Consider the following 17,075-nt stretch of genomic DNA (forward strand, 5'->3'; position numbering starts at 1 on the left):
CAGGCTGACCACCTTGTCATCCAGAGTGGTGCTGTCATTAGCTGGAGATCCTGAATCTTGCCTCCTGATTCTTGGAGGAGCCCGGGTGAAGAATGGTGTCGAATGCGTTTGGAGACTGGAGATCCTCAAGGCTGGCTGCTCTGTGAAGACGAGACGTTTACACAGTCAGATCCGTGTGCCGTGAGGTCACCTTCCCCCACCTCTACCGCAGTGAGAGACACGTTCATCCTAGGGCTCCCATCTCCTCGTCCAAGTGCCCGCTTCCAAGCTGCCTCTCACATTAGACTGGAGTTAGACTTCGCCAACCTGAGAGCCCACCCCTTAATCATAAAAAAGGAGGTGATAGAGGTTTGTGTGCAGAGCTGTTTCACTTCATTTAGCTGAATGTTCTTGGGTGAAAGCAAAGAATGCAGGATTTCCAGCCCAAGCCAGAACGCTGGGGGAGGACTCAGGAGGGGCCGGCTGGCCAGAAGAGGCAGCAGTCGTGAGCTGCCTTCTCTTGACTTCAGGCTGAAACCCACGTTGGTGGTATTCCATCTCCAGCTCTCCACTGATAAGTGTAAATGTCTGCACACAGATCTTCTCTCCTGTGGATTCTTAGGAAGCAAGTCCTTTCCTCGGATGGGTGTTTATTTCAGAGGCTGATGAGTGACTGCTTTGAGGGGGCGGGCCAGGGGCTGCTGAAAGCCGGGGAGATCAACCATCCCCATGTGTATGACCTTGAAGGGAATGTCTGCTGCCCTTGCCTTTGCATCCTGTCCTAGAGGAACCTGCAGTTGTTAACAAACCTGACAGCTCGATGATGCCGGCATGTTGGGGGCTGGATGCCACTTTCTGACTGCTTATCTGTCATCGGCTTTTCCTTTGATGTCTGAGTGAGGAAGAGGCAGGATGGGGCTGTGGTGTCACTGAAGAGGGGTGCTGCTTCTCATATGGGACCCCTACAAATGCAGATATTAGTCCTGAAAGAAAGCACTTTTCTTTCTCAGTTATCAATCTGTTCATATTATTGTAACTGGAGCGTTCATTTGCAAAGGGCATGCTGGATAGCACTAAAAAAAATGGAATAACCGTTCCATAGCTGTTCAACAAAACAAGGCCTTTCACTTCCAGAAACAACCACATCGCTGAACTATCCTACTCCCGGATGAGACCAAGGCAGAGGGCGTTAGAAGAAAACAAACCAAACCAAAAAACTTCTGAATAACTTGCCCTAAGATGTTTAACACCCCTTCCTCTTAGCTCACACAGACGGTGAGGCTGTCTCTGTTCCACTGTGGGGGAAGGAAGTGCCAGATGTCTGCACTTCAACCATTAAACAGATTGGAAATGGATTACTGTTTCCGTTGCTTCGTGGGACCCTGGCACGCCTCGGGAAGGGCAGCTGAAAACTACAGCACCAGCAGATGGATCCAGAGCAGATGCGTCTAAGAATGTGCTTTTACACCCCCAACGGAGGAAACTTTATAGTCGGGCACCTGGGGGAGCCCCCAGTCCTTCCTTCCACGCTGAGTCAATGGGGGCGGGGCCAGGGGTGGGGAACAAGGGAGCTGGGCCCCTGCAAAGGCTCCCTTGTGTCCCCATGCAGGTGGCTGAAGATGTTAGGGACTGGCATTCCCATTCCAGGCTGATCACTGAGCCACTGCCCTGAGTAGGACACAAAGACCTTAGCTCTGCCCGCACAGAGATGGAGGAGGTGGTAGAGAAAGACTATTTGCTTCACAAAGGGAGAGATGCCCTTCAAAGGGCTTATGAACTGAGGAACGCGCCCATGCAGACAGCTGTAGGACTGCTGAATTCTCGCTCTGGTAGCAGAGCGGAGCTTCTTTGCCAGCTTGTGCAGAATTTGTCTGTGTCATTAACATCGTGCTGGGCACCGTCTCAGGGCCACTTGGTCCTTGCAGCCTCCGCCCTGTGTGATGACATGATGGTGCAGCTTTCACTGATAGTCCCAGCACCACTGGAGTCCAGGTCAGCCACTGACTGACATTTTGGATGACATCAAGATTCTTTTTTCTTTTTCTTTCCTTTCTCTTGTTCTTTTTTCCCCCATTTTTTCTATTAAGACCTTCTGTCTTCTCCCAACCTCTGGAAAGGCAGCAAGTTTTTCTGGCTGCAGGCAATGGCTTAGGGGTGCTGTTCTGGTGTCCCTGATGAATGGTGATATGCGTGCCAGTCACACTAATTCTTTCCTTGGTGTCCAGACAGCTTCCAGGGAGGAGTTAGGCAGCCAGGTAATGGGGGTGGTTGACCAGGCACGTGGCTCTCCAACAGACAGTCTTCCCTCAGCGAACTGGAGCATGTAAACCTGTAAGGGGGACCGTGTGCTGAATGGGTCCTGATGGGACAAGTGGACCTGCTTCCCCTGAAGAGCAGCCAGGCCCTTGGAGACTTAGCTGGCATCTTCTAATGGACTCATGGCATGAGAGTGGTTCCTGGTGCTGCAGACCAGTCCTTCAGCAGAGGTGTCTGTGAGGGTGCCACGGCGCGACTGCTGGCAACACCAGCACTGCAACCACCAGGGCTTCTGAATAACAGTGGAGGGACCCGGGTTCCAGCTCCAGCTTTGCGCCTGTTGCTGTCGGGCTTTGAGAGTCTCCCTTCCCCTCCCTGAGCCTCACTTTCATTGTCCGTAAGTGGGATGTTATTGGGTTATCGTGAGGATGTTTGCAAGTGCCTGCCCCTGGTAGGGATCCAGTGGATTATGAAGGTTGGGGACACTCTGACAGATGCTGTTCCAAGATGAAGGAATGAGATTTCCTTTCTCCGACTGTTAAATAGCTGAGCCAATCCAAATATGCAGAAACTCAGTACACAGTTAAAGGCAGCGAGGTCCCTTATGGGAGAGGGAAGTGGGGCATTGAAGGGAGACTTTAGAGTAAGGGTTGCAGATACTGGTGTTTGGAAGAAGAGCTTTGTGCCTCATTCAGAGGTGTTTCAGGAGGATTATGTGTCAGAATTCACCCAGCAAGAGGAACACTTGGCAGACAGAAGCTGGTGAGGTGTAGCGGACGTGCCAGGGAGGCGGCGGGGATGGGGACTCAGGCTCAGGGCAGGGGCAGCCGAGCACATGTCTTGTCTCCTCCAGCTGAGACAGCTCCCTGTCACCCTCGCTAACGCATCTTCCCTCCCCTTTTCCCACCCCTCCTGCTCTTCTTAATCATGCTTATTCATCAAAAGTGCAGGCAAGCTATGGAGTCTCACCCGCCCACGGAGAGGTGGGAGGAGGGCTGTGTTTTCACCAGCCCCCCGCCCCCAGGTGGTTCTGATGGACCCTGCAGTCCCTGTGGGCTGGACTCCCCCTGCCCACTTTCAGGCCAGTGACCCTGGTTACCTCGAGGTCTGATGTTTGGGGGTAGCGGGGAAGCAGGCCGGGGCAGAGGATGGGCGAGTGGAAGGCCTGCAGCAATTCAAGACGCAGGGATGAGGACAATGGCCATCTTCCTGAAGCCTGGAGTTCAGTGCAGCGGACGACAGGTTGGCCAGTGGGACAGACCACTTACTCTCCAAAGCTCTAGACTGAGTGATGCTTCACGTGCTGCTGGAAAGTGAGAATGTCTTGTTAGTTGAGACCAGGCCAGGGGACGCAGTCAGCAGACAGCAGTGGCTGTGTACTTGTGTGTGAACCAAGACGGGGGACTGGCTGAGAGTGACTGGTGACTGGAAGATGCTGATGGAGATAGTGAAGAGGGCTTTCAGTTTATGGTGCAAAAAAAGTCACCTGGATGTACACAGCCTCATATTTGAAAAGGTTTTCAATGTAGGGTCTTTTATTTTAGTTTTATTATATTTTTGGGGGGGTGGGTAATTAGGTTTATTTATTTATTTTTCAACAGAGTTGCTGGGAATGAAACTAGGACCTTGTGCATGCTAAGCACTCGCTCTACAGCTGAGCTACCCGCCCCCCCGCCCCCAGCCCAATGTAGTCTTTGACAACAAGTCCATCTTTCTCGCTCAGGTCTGGTTCTTTGAAACACATTTTTTTTTTAGTGCCCACTGTGTGTCAGGCATCGCGGAAAGCTCTGTGATGTGACCACAGCTCACTTTCTGGAAGGAGCTGCCCACCCATCCAGTGAACCAGAAAAATGAGGGATTTCATTTAATCACAACCACAGACATGACTAGCGCTTCGTATGAGCTTGCTTGATGCCAGTGTGGCATGGAATGCCTTATGTGGAATAGATTACAAAACCTGATATGTTATACACTACTCTACAGACGCGGAAACTGAGGTTTGCTGAGGGCTCTCAACTCACATGGGCAGTGAGAGGTAGACAGATTCAGACCCAGACTCTCGAGCCCATGGAGGCTCAATTCAGAAGCTAACACGTTTAACTAGCATTGAGTTATAAATGGGAAAAGCATCATGTTGAATTTTGAATTTTTTTTTTTTTGGTGAAAAGAACAGATTTTGATTCCCTACAATTTCAGAATACTTGCCAGTTTGCCTCACTGGCGATACAAATCAGGAGAGATGTTCCAATTCTGCCTGGCTTTCGGATGTTTACTATAATCTACGTGGTAATTGTTTCACCAGCTGACCTGCCAGGTACAGGGTGTGCAGTTAATCGCTGTAGTTCTTCTGTGATCGACCAGTTCTGAGCAAAACCTACCTGCTTATGTTGTAGCAAGAGGGCTGGAGGGCGTGTGTCCTGCCAAGTTTAAAATACACTTAGCACTGGTGGATGTGAAAGTGACAGCTCTTGGCTGTTGTGACTTCCTGTTTTCAAGATAAAACAATTACAGGGATTTATCAGAAACATTTCAGAAGGCTTCTGTGAGGCCTTTGCATATGGCTTAGAGAAAACACTTAGATAATTTCATTGCAAGTGAATTTGAAACGTATGGATAGTTTTCCTTAACGTGTGCATCAGCTTGAAAGAAGACTACCAGACGATCTAGAAGAGATCTATAAAAGCTGCTTGACAGTATGCATAACTCAGAATTTTACAGAAAGGAAATCTTCAAAATACCTGAAAAAAAGTACTTGGCTTTTCTGAACTCTGAGGTTTGAGAGAGCAGGCTGTGTTCAGAGGGATAGCGTTCTCACCTCACCCCTGTTTGCAGAGTCAGGGGCCTCTGTGCAGTCGGGGGACAGTTTCCTGGGCAGTCTTGGGGGAGGGGTCTTCTCTTATTCATTACCTCCCTGCTGAGTATACTGTCTGGTCCATTAAAACACACACACACACATACACACACACGCAACTGCACTGCCTCCTGTGCAAGGCACTACGCTCACACTTGGAAGGGGGCCTGTACGGCTCAGGGCCCTTGTTTCCCATTTGTTAGCAGAAGAGGGGTGGTTGGATGAGAACTTGGAACTTGGCGTCAGAGTGGCTGAATTATTCAGGGGGCTGCTTGGCACTTAGCTGCGTGGCCTTGGGTCAGTTACTTCACCTTTTGAACCTCAGTTTTCTTGTGGGGATCATGACATCTCTCCTACTTACCTGGGAAATGTAAGGACAGTTGAAATAAACCACATGAGGTTAGCCTCAGCCCTGTTCTCGAAGCCTTCTCATCAGGCCTGGCCTCCTCCTCGCACCCTGGTGTGGACTGGTTAGCCAGCGGGCCGGAGCCGGCGTGAAAGCCGCACCGTCAGAGGGGACAGCTACTGTCCCTGCCCCTGGGCGGTGTGGGTGATGTTCAGTGAGCCCGGCGTGGGTCAGCAGACCGGGCACCTCAGGCAAATCTTATGCGGTCTGGGATGAGCTCCTTGTCCTTGGAACTTCACCCCTTCCTCTTCCTCAGGGACCCTGTCACTTTAGGAAATTCCAGTGGCCTTTTCCTTGTTACTGTTTTTTTTCAGAATTTTGCTGCTGAGTGTCAGGGGCTATTTGTCCTGGAGCACAGACCTAGACTACCCCTCAAGGCCCGGCAGTGGCCGTGTGCGCTCCACAAATGCTGTTTCCACAGTAGAACGGAGAGCTGGCAGGGCCCCAGGACTGGGGCAGAACCACAGAGCAGGAAATGCCATCTCTGCTCAGTAATTCACTTCTTAGCTGACTCCTGTGAGACCCATGTATGTGTTTTCAGTAGATTAGCCCATTTTGCTGGAAATCATCCCAGAACTCCCACGCTGAGGTGTTGCTTGCTGTGATGGGGCAGAACGTGGTTGTATCACACGGGGCTTTAAAACAAGAGCTGTGGAGGGGAGGACTGAGGCCAGTCAAGCCGATGACAGCACCATGGATGTCCACCACGTTCACTGCTGCCCCTGGGGAATAGACTGTGGCAGCCATGTTGGTGGGGGGATAACCCTGCCAGTCCTCCCAGGAAAACAAGCAGTGCAAATGGCCTGTGGCAGCTTAAACAGGATTCACTTCTCAATCCCACATCACTGAGGTTCCCGTGAGGAAATATGAGCTTTTCACAAAAGTAAAATAAACATCATATGTTGGCAGAGATCATTTTCACCTTATTGACTTTTTGGGAAACATAGCCTGGACCCTTGCCCAAAGCTGGGCACTCTGGAACACAGCACCAGTCTCAGGGTGGTCACTTCGGAGAGGCTGTGGCATCACGCATGAGAGGGGCTTCTGTTAAAACAGAATTTTTTGTGGGTGGTAGTAGTCTGTATTGGAGGCACACAGAGTAAAAAAATGACTTAGAAGGTATAAAGAGAATGAAGCAAAGCTTTTGTTTTCTTTAAAATTTTCTCTCTCAACCTCTATTCCCCTGCGTATGGCTCGTGTGAAGTTTATTTCATAACTTTGCATAAATCTGAAAATGACACAAAAACTAGTCCTGAAAAATTAAACTTGGTTCTGTATTTTGTTCTGATGAGAGTCTTCCAAAAAATGTGCTCGCTTTCAAAACCAAATCAAAGCTTCATTAAGACTAAATCTGCCACTCCTTGTCCAGATTTTGCTTTTCAGAAGTCATTTTTACGAGATATTTTCCTCATTTATTAAAAAAAAAGATTCTTACGCAAGATCTGTTTAGCAGTGACACATGCTGATGAAGAAAGTTGATGTCCACTTCTGTGACCCAGTCACCCACAGATAACTCAAACACTTAGCAAGATTTGGTAGCCACGATCTTTCTAGAAACATTGGGTGTTATTATGAGTACGAAGCAAGAGATTCCCACTGGGAACTCATAAGAATGATCAACTTATAGGATGAATAGAGGAAGTCATTAGATTGACCAATGCTGTGTCATTGATGGTTTGGACTATTAGTACTGAACACTTTTGGCCAATTATTTTCTTTTGAACTATATAGATGGGCATGTTTGTCATTTCCATAACTGCTTGGTGGTCCCTAATTTTTATAGGGGCTGGACCTTGAAATGGAGAGCCCACCTCTGAACCTGGAATACAGCTGAGGTCAGTTTAATGTAACCTCAGCGAAAGTGGTTATACTCACATCACCAGGATGAAGAACAAAGGTTTTTATATAGTTGGTTCTTTGACTACACTATTGGATTAAAAACACAAAATCTCAATAATCACTACTTTGTGTATTGGGGAAAATATATGTCAGACCATTATACAGTACTCTCTTAGTAGCTTTTAGGAGTGGAGTGTTGACCTAATCTACAAAAGGATATTCCTGTTGGTTCAATTCAAGACATTGGGGCCAGGTGTCTGGCTTTCAGAATAACCGTCTCCAACAGCCGTTTATTTCTTGTGCTATTATTGAAACTCACACTGACTCATGACATTAGTTTTTGTTTCTATGTCTTCGTGTTGAAATGTTAGTTTAGGTGGGAATTTTCCAGTGTAATAAAATTAGTCAGAACTGATGGTGGGGTTGGTGTAGATAGTGGAGGAAGAGTGCCTGGGAAGTACATGGCTTACATCACCAGAGAGACACCCATTACGTAACCAGAGCCCCCAGAAAGGGCCAGAAGGTGGCCCAGAAACAGGCAAGGTAGTCGTCACACGGTCCATAGCCCTTATTCCCAAACGCATCAGCTCTCAAATTGATATAAAAGCAAAACTTTGAAGACTAAGTATTGCCCACTAGAATGCTTTGCTTTGGAATGTGAACAATGAGAGTGATTCTTGAGATTGATCAGTTTAGTAAGAGGATTTCTCGGCATTGATTAATTTAGCAGGAAGGGAGCAACAGACTCTGGGGACAGCAGCAGGGTTTGTCTGAAGGAGCAAGACTTGGACGTGCAAGAGAAATGAAGATCAAACCAAAAATCAGTTAATATTTAGGTCTTAGTGACTTATCATGAAGACAAGGAAAGCCCGTTTTTTCCAGCCTTAGAGTGGAAAAGCTGCCAGGGGGACAGTTACAAATAGCATGTGAGTGTGCTCGCTGTGTTTTATGCTGCCCTTTCATCTTCACCAGAGGATATACAGTTCTGGCTTTGAGGGGGCTAGAGGAAATCGATGAAAAGGAACATTGTACAACAGCCAAGATTTCTGGCTGGCAGTCTCACACACGGTATGTTTTCACTCTAAGTTCTTGAGACCTCTCGGGCTGAAATGTGGGGAGGAACAGGTATGCGGAGTGTCCGTGCCCTTGGGGGGAAAATGTTCTTCCTAGAACATGGTTACCGAAAACGGATGTCTTAAGCCCACCTGCTGATTGTTGTGGCTCAGTCTTTGGACGCACTTTATATCCTCCATGGTGCACCCAAGGGTCTGCTGTTTAATGGTTTCTGTGTCATGTCCTCTTTAAGAAAAGGAAGTGCCCAACAAGCCCTTGCGGGTCCGCGTCCGCTCCTCCGACGACCGGCTGTCCGTGGCGTGGAAGGCGCCACGCCTGTCTGGAGCCAAGAGTCCACGCAGATCACGCGGTTTCCTTCTGGGCTACGGGGAGAGTGGCCGGAAGATGAATTATGTTCCACTGACGAGAGATGAGCGAACACATGAGATTAAAAAACTAGGTGAGTTTCATGTATCGGTATTTTAATGAGATCTGCAAACAGTTCAGTACTTCAAAGCCCGTTCATGGTGGAACATTGTGTTTCAGTTGTAATGTTCATTTTCCAGGCGTTACAATTATTCACATTTACTCCTTGCTCTGTATTCTGCACGTGCCTCCAACCTTTTAAGCTTTAGTTGGTGGCAGGACAAGGCTGCCCTCCCCAAGTGCCCGGCAGCGGCTTCCGGACCCGACTGCGCCAGTTCCTTGACTTGGGCCATTTTTCTGCGTGTGCTTTTCCCATCTTGGCTCTGCTTTCATCAGTTTGCTATTTAAGCTTCATCTTCGATCCTAGGACACTGGACCTTGGGTCCCATCGAGACGGAACGTGGTGGCAGCTGACGGAGCCACCAGTTCAAGCCTGCCCTCCTCCCCCTTTGCAGACCCCACTGTGTGGAGGGAGCATCGGCCTTGGGGGCGGAGGGGAGGGGTCACGTGCTTGGCTGCTTGGTTCGGGGCCTGACCTCTGCTGGCCTTGCTCATTCACCAGCTTGGGCAGTGGACTTGGGCCATGCTCCGAGAGGGCGCAATGATCCCTCACGCCTGGTGCTTCCTCGGGGGTGGACACACTGCCAGTAGCCGCCACACTCCTGTCCTTCTCCCTCCCCGCACACCCCCTTATCTGGCTGATGAGCTTGGCAGGGGGCACTGGGTCAGCGTGGCTGGACCCATTGCCGTCACCCCCTCAGAGGGAAGCCGGGCCGCAGAGCCCACGCTCCGTCCTGCTCCTCTGTGCCTGATTCAGGGAGGGCAGGGCTGCCGAGGCAGCAAGGTCTGCCTGAACCTGGGGTTTGGACAAGCAGCTCTGAGCTCCTCAGGACTCCCCAGTTTGGCTCCCTGGGCTGCGGGGCCGGCACTGACCAGGGCAAATTTGATCTGGAGGAGACACGGAGCGGGAGGCCAGGCTGGGTTCCCTCCCTGAAAGAGCCTTGGAAGTTATCTTCACTGCTCTGCTCAGCCACCTGCTGTTGGAACAGTCTACTGGGTGCTCACAGCACGGGGTCAGCCTAGCCTTCTGTGGGCCTCACATGGTCTCCACGTGGGGCACAGGCGGCAGTGAGCCCGGCGTGGCATTGAAGCCATCTCAAAGTAGACTCCAGGCTTTTCCCAACTGAAAGGGACGAGCTACCTGTCTGCTCCAAAGCCACCTGAAACCACATGGATCACGGAAGAGAGTGGAGAAGGCCGAGCTGTCCGTGCTTTGGGAAGACTGGCTGCAGTATCCGCAGTGAGACCCAGAGCTCCAGGCTCAGTCACCTGGAGCCACAGAACGATCTGGAGACTCTTCATTCATTCGTTTGTTCATTCGTTCATTCCTGGGCCTATCCCTTGAGTAATTATTCTGTGCGTGTCAAATGGCTCTGTTTTTGTGATTCGGGCCAAATTCTCCCCAGAATGTCAGCAGATAAGCAGTCACTTGGTTTGCATTTCTGATACTGCAGGAGAGCTTCTCTAAGTGGAAAGTTCTCACTTTTTCTTTCATAGACACCACACATTAAAATGTCCCTTATGGTCAACAAGTTTTTCATCCCACAGATTCTTTTAACTTTTTATTTTCTCAGTAGTGATCCCCTGGCTCACCTGAGTGTAGGAGAAGGATTTGTTTTTTCTTCCTGAACTTGAGCAAATGTTGGAACTGAGGTAACAGGTGGGCTCTGGTCCCAGCCCAAATGGACGGCACAGGACTCTTGGGTTTCCAGTGAAACCTGCTGGTTTTTGAATTATTACCAGATAAAAAGCATTGGACTTGCCATCATGAATGACTGAAGAGGTCACCTGAGGAGGAGAGTCTCCCTGGACACTTGCTCCATCCTGGCGGGGAGGATGGGATGTCATGAATTCCTGGGGGATGCTGGAGTGGGCCTACTGTGTTAGGGGGTGCCTGTCTCCTTGGTGTAGGCTTTTAGGATTTTAATTCTGTTTATAACTCAGAAACCACTGAGAGTGTGGTACTAAAAGAGAATGGCCAGACGTTAAGGAGACTTGGAGAAAAGTAGGCCTGAGGTCCAGTCAGCAGAAACCCTACCCTTGGAGTCACTCATTAAACACACCCTATCGGACATCTTCTGTGTCAAACACCATCCCAGGTCCCGGCCCCCTGCAGTTCCCCATGAGAGACAGCCGATACCCAGAGCACGTAGTGCTCACTGTTGTGAAAGCTGCCTGGAGACGGCCAGGCAGGCCCCAGAGGCAGAAGACTCTGGACCCCTGGGAGGGAGCACCCGTGCGGAGTCCTGTGGTTAGAGGAGCCCCGGGCGCTGTGGGAGTGCAGAGGGAGAGGAGGGAGCCAGCCGGGTGATGGGAGAGTGGGACAGGAACACAGAATGAGCACGTGCACATTTGGAGTCCCTCAGAAAGCTTCTACGGATCTTCAGAAGTGAAGACACTCAGAGTTTCTGCCACATCACTCTGAGGTCAGGGGAGTGGAGGGGAGTGGTGGCTCTGACCAGAAGGGGTGGCCCTGGGGTCCCCGGGGTCACTGAGCTGGTGATGTTGGCATCATTTTGGAAATTTTTTTTCTACCCTTTATTCAATAATCAGGAGCATGGGAAGAAGTGTGCTTTTGTACCACTGTGTCATTCTTATATTTCTATGAGAAAGGGATGGATTGTTACCCAGCTGTCAGTCGCTTTTTTGGCCCCAGGGCCAGTGCCCGGTGAGCTCTGGGCCCTGCTCCCTCCCCACCTGCATTAGTAAGAGCCTGGGGTTTGGAGCCACACAGATCTAGGAATGAGACCAGCCCTGCATTTAGGCCACGACCTTGGGCTCATCTCACGCCACTGAGCTGGTTCCTCATCTGTGAAAAGAAGACAAGGAGTGTAGCTTCCTCTCAGGGCTTTGCCAGGACCACATGAAGAATTGATGTGAAAGGCTTAGCTCGGCACAGAGATTAGACCCATTACACATGAGCTGTGGTCGTAGTTCACTGCAGTACAGGCTGTTCCCTCATGATCATCTTGGGCCAAGCTGACTTGGAGAGCACAGTGAATCAGGAATCCGGGCTTTCGGAAAATCCCAGAACTTTAAGAAATACATAGCAAAGATGGAAATGAGTCAGTTGTGGGAAATTACTCTTTTCTTGGTGGTTAATGAAAAATGAGGAGCCACTGCTTTTCCCATTTAGTTATGGATGCATGTTCCTGGATGGTGAGGTTGGACGGCAGTTTTCCCTTCGCTGACGTTTGATGTGATTCCATTGTCAGTAGCACCAAGAAATTAACAGCTCTGAGGGGACTCCAACGTTGAGAGGCTTAGTTTGATGTCCTGTGAATCCAAGTATTACGAATCTAATTCTTCTGTTTGTAAAACATACATTTCAAAATTCTCTGGTAGAATAAGATGTGAGAGCCTAAATAATTTGCTTACGTAACAGTGTGAGTTTCACCTGTCCTGTGTGTGTGTATGTGTGTGTGTGTGTGTGTGTGTGTAGGGGGGAAGGAAGAGAGAGAAAGAGAGGTTGTCAGCAGAGCAGGTGGTCAAGTATTACCCCTTCCCTTAAAATGTGATTAGTCCACAGAAGTTTACTTATATAAACAGAGTGTGAGTTTTTTGAACATGGGTCTCCTCGACATGCTGTTTGTGAAAACAATAGGTTTATTTTCTCACTGCCGCATGAAAGTTTGCAATTCCTGCTGGAAGGACACCAGTGTTAAAGTCTCCTTTAGGATCTTAGTGCCACCTTGTTAATTTACTTAGGTATTACCTGATGACAAAACTATCTGCACTGGAAATCATGCACTCCAATGTTCATAGCAACAGTGTTTACAATAGCCAAGACATAGAAGCAACCTAAGTGTCCACTGACAGATGAATGGATAAAGTTGTGGCATATGTACACAATGGAATACTACTCAGCCATAAAAAAGAATGAAATGATGCCATTTGCAGCAACATAGATGGATCTAGAGATTATCATATAAGTGAAGTAAGTCATACAGAGAAAGACAAATATCACATGGTATCACTTATATGTGGAATCTAAAAAAATAAAACAAATGAACTTATTTACAAAATAGAAACAGACTCACAGACACAGAAAACAAACTAATGATTACCAAAGGGGAAAGTGGTGGGGAGGGATAAGTTAGGAATTTGGGATTAGCAGATGCAAACTACTACATATAAAATAGATAAACAGCAGGTCCTATGGTACAGCACAGGGAACTATATTCAGTATCTTGTAATAGCCTATAATGCAAAAGAATATGAAAAGGAATATGTATATGGATATATAACTGAATCACTAAGTTGTACACTGGAAACTAACACAACATTGTAAATCAACTGTACTTCAATTAAAAAAAGAGAAGTATGTCAGGTTACCTCATTTTTATTCTTGAATTGATTAAGGCTGCTGCAGGAACCTGGGTGGCTAAAACTTGGAGTTGGACATTAGCCATCTTAGATTTAGGGACGATTTGATCCCTTCTTAAGCATGTGACCTTGGGCAAGTCAATCCATTTTTATGGCTTTATGTCCTTATTTGTAAAATGAGAAGGTCAAACTGAAAGGTAGCTAATGTTTCACTTGGTTCTCAGACTCTGTGATTCCATAGTACTTGAGAGTTTTATGTTTTAATTCATTATTGTTATTTGTCTCCAAATAAAGTTTTAAATTTGAGGTTAAGTTGGGTATTAGTGGGGCCAAAGCACAATTTAGGGGGTAAGGGGGAACCATCTGAAAGAATAATCCAGAAATAAAGGATAAATTTAAACTTTTCCACTTGCTCTTAGCTAATCTTCAGAGACCCCGTTCTGAGGATTTTAGTTTGAAGGGCAACAGCATGCCATCCTGGCTGCTAGCCTGGTGTCTGTCCCTTCTTTTGGATGACAGATAAAAACAAAGTTATTCTCCTCTTCTCTATTTTGGAGGTAAAAAGAAATTTGGGAAATTATGTGGGTAGATATACTGTTCTTTTCTTTTTTAAAAATTGTTCATCTTTCCTCGATATTGATGAGATAGAAACCCATTCTTCAGGAAATGTAGGTAAAAATCACTTGCATGTTTCCTGACATAATAATGTTTTTCCTGAGTTTAGTTCCTGCAGTTCTTGGTCTCATCCTTAGTTGCCCAGGAGAGATGGGATGGGAAGGAGGTAAGGGGAGGGGAACACAGACCTGCAGGGGTGCGCATTCTGGAAAACCAGGTGCAGAACCTGATCCCTCGCTTGTTGGTCCGCAGCCTCTGAGTCCGTGTATGTGGTCTCCCTGCAGTCCATGAACTCCCGGGGGCGGAGTCAGCCAGTCTACAGGGCTGCTCTCACGAAGCGGAAGATTTCAGGTATGTCTCTAAGAACGCATCTGGTCCAGCCATGGTTTAGGGCAAATGCAGGGTTGTTTCCAAATGATGCTGGCTGGGCAATGAAGTACATGGATTTCCTTGAGTATAAAAGAAAACAGCAGGGCGGACTTGGTCACATTTTGGAGGCATGCGTGTTGCTTTTATACTCGGAGGTTCTTGTGATGAAATCTGTCTCTGAATATTTTGTTTTTATTTGTTTGTTTTTGTCTTGGGGGGAGGTATTAGGTTTATTAATTTTTTTTTTTTGATGAAGGTACTGGGGATTGAACCCAGGACCTCATGCATGCTATGCATGTGCTCTACCACTGAGCTACACCCTCCCCCACTATCTTTGTATATTTTGAATGGCTTCAGATTTGCTGTGATAGGAGCAGCAAGCATTTATTTCATTTAAAGGCACAGTCTGATTCATGCATACACTGCCTTGGTGATAGACTGTGAACAAAGAGAGAGAAAGGAGGGTAGGTGTGAAGGGGGCAGCCTGCAGGATATGTACTCAAACTTTATTTCAGCTAACATTGCCTAAAAATGGCATTGAAAAGAATGAGGGAGAAAATGGCTTGCTGACAGCCTGATCTTTGGTCACTTACTAAGGGATACTTTTTTCCCACATCCATTCACAGGTATTTTTTATATCACTCGCATAGCAACAAATTGTATATACTTTTTCTGGATCATGTGCCTTAAAGAGGCAACCTAATTCATGAATTATTATTTTCATGAATTCATAATTTATTTGAATTATATAATATGTTGTATCATTATATATTTATATGTCATACTTTTAGATTGATAATTATTATAATTGTACATTGTCTCATGAAAGGCCCCCATATGTGATGTGTCACTTTTATTATTCATTCATTGCTGCTCTAGAAGTCCCTGTGTCACTTTTCTAACAGACTACATATTTTCCACCTTCCCCTATTTGTAATAAAAGCCACATCCATTTGAAACATAGTCCTTGAAAGGTGAAAAGACAAAACAAAACAAACAAAAAAGCACACAAAACCCCCAAGAGACTAAAAAGTAAAACTGAAGACATCTTGTGGGTCTCAATGCCAGAGACTGAACAAAAATTATCAACTTTGTGACTTTGATGTATTCCACTGGAAACTGGCACACTGAATTCTATCTGAATATAACTTTTAATCTGCCTTGGAATCACATATTCTAAATTGCAAGGACATGGGACTCAATGTGACTTGTGCAATTGTTGAACCAGAATTTTTATTTCATGCCATGATTACCCAGGAAATGCTCTGAATTGGTCTTTTTCCCTAAATTTTTGTTTCCTGTAAAAATTGTATTATTTTCCAGAAGCTTACAGTGTATATTGAGAAAATGCTGAATTATTTGGCATCTCTTTGGCCAGGGCAATGCACCTCCTTTTGTACCGTTCTTTATGTCGATTGGCTGGAGCAGCTTAGAATATGTTTAACAGAAGAACGAGAGTGGAGATTTTTGTTTTTCTGGGTGGACCAATCAGATCATTGCTTGAATTTCTGTTCATCTCATTTGATCTACATCAAGCATAAGCAATTAAAAAAATAAATGCTGGAGACTAGAGGGACTCAGGGCAAAGCCTATTGTTAGAAACAGCCTTTCCACGTGCACTGTTGTCATTGCAGAAGAGGATGAACTGGATGTACCCGAAGACATCAACGTCCGGGTTATGTCATCCCAGTCTGTGCTGGTTGCCTGGGTGGATCCTGTTTTGGAAAAACAGAAAAAAGTTGTTGCATCAAGGTACTTTTCCTTATTTCTTTGTCTTTATTTAATGTTTGAGAGATGTAGTTTTTCTGGCCCTGAAGAGACATGTATTTATTTGAACGATTGTATTCTCTGACCTGTGTGAATGCTGCCTTTTTTGTAGCTGATGGGTAGACAGTTCATGACAGTCTAGCTAATCCCGAGTGTGGTACCCGTTTCCCACAAATAGATGCCACCAGGGCCTCTCGTGTAAGACTCACAGCAGGACCTCATATCTCAAGTGTTCAAAGTTTTATCTTGTGTCTGGCACTTCCCTAGATTCTGTTTCTTTCTTTGTCCCCATTTGGATTTTGCTTTATCTCATTGATGTTCTGTTCATGCACAGAGGAGGTGGGCCCATCTTGGGATGACTTACCAAGATGGGTCTTACCGTCCTCCTGTTATCTGGGAGGAGCAGCCTCAGGAAGGGTCTGTGTGGAGGGGTGGGCATTTATCTAATGCCTGCACACTGTGGTTCCTCTTTAGACAGTCTTCAAACACTGAACTGCTTCATGTCCGGCTCATCTGTGCATAATAAAAAGCTGTATTTTGTCTTAAGCCATGAAGTTAGACTACTCCGGTTTTTATACTCACTTGCAATAGCAACAGAAGAAAAATCAACTGTAAGGTTAAAATAATTTTTGTGTTAAAAAAAGCCACTGGTGAATGCCATTTCTTCTAGTGGCAGATTAATATAGTCATAACAATTTTATGTGTTAAATGCCTAAGCAGTTTATGGAGCCAAGAGAAAGCCAGAGATTTGGTGGGCCAGTCATTGTGCATTAATTTTTGAACCTATTTGCAACCAGGAAAAGTGAATAGACTTTAACAAGTGAATGGAATATAATGCTGAGTGTATATACATATGTGTATTTGTATTAGATATAGATAGATTTTGGTTTGTGCTAGATAGAGCCTCCATCACTGTCTGCTAATTAAAAAAGACATCTCCTCCTTTTGAACGACCTCAGAAGATGCATGGTGATTCTCTTCCAAGCCATAGGGCGCCCCCAACACAAAGTGTACCTGATTACCTTTCGACTTTGATTTCCAATATCTTGATGAAAACAAAAGAGGGCTTGAGTTTTCTTAGCAGAATTCCTATGCAAATTGGTGTGCTGTGCCTGAAACTGAAGTTTG

At 46.6% G+C, this 17,075-nt stretch overlaps 1 protein-coding gene across 2 annotated transcripts in view; it reads left to right on the top strand.

Moving 5' to 3' along the window:
• The window catches only part of FNDC1 (fibronectin type III domain containing 1), a 92,151-nt gene that overhangs the window by 34,008 nt on the left and 41,068 nt on the right, over positions 1-17,075 (top strand). For both annotated transcript variants that reach the window (XM_072966112.1, XM_072966111.1), the window contains 3 exons: positions 8,638-8,844; positions 14,064-14,162; positions 15,815-15,932. In XM_072966112.1, coding sequence (XP_072822213.1) covers positions 8,638-8,844; positions 14,064-14,162; positions 15,815-15,932 — 424 coding nt within the window. The remainder of the gene's footprint in view (positions 1-8,637; positions 8,845-14,063; positions 14,163-15,814; positions 15,933-17,075) is intronic.

Source organism: Vicugna pacos, chromosome 8, assembly GCF_048564905.1.
Source record: "Vicugna pacos chromosome 8, VicPac4, whole genome shotgun sequence".
In the NCBI taxonomy this organism is placed as follows: Eukaryota; Metazoa; Chordata; class Mammalia; order Artiodactyla; family Camelidae; genus Vicugna; species Vicugna pacos.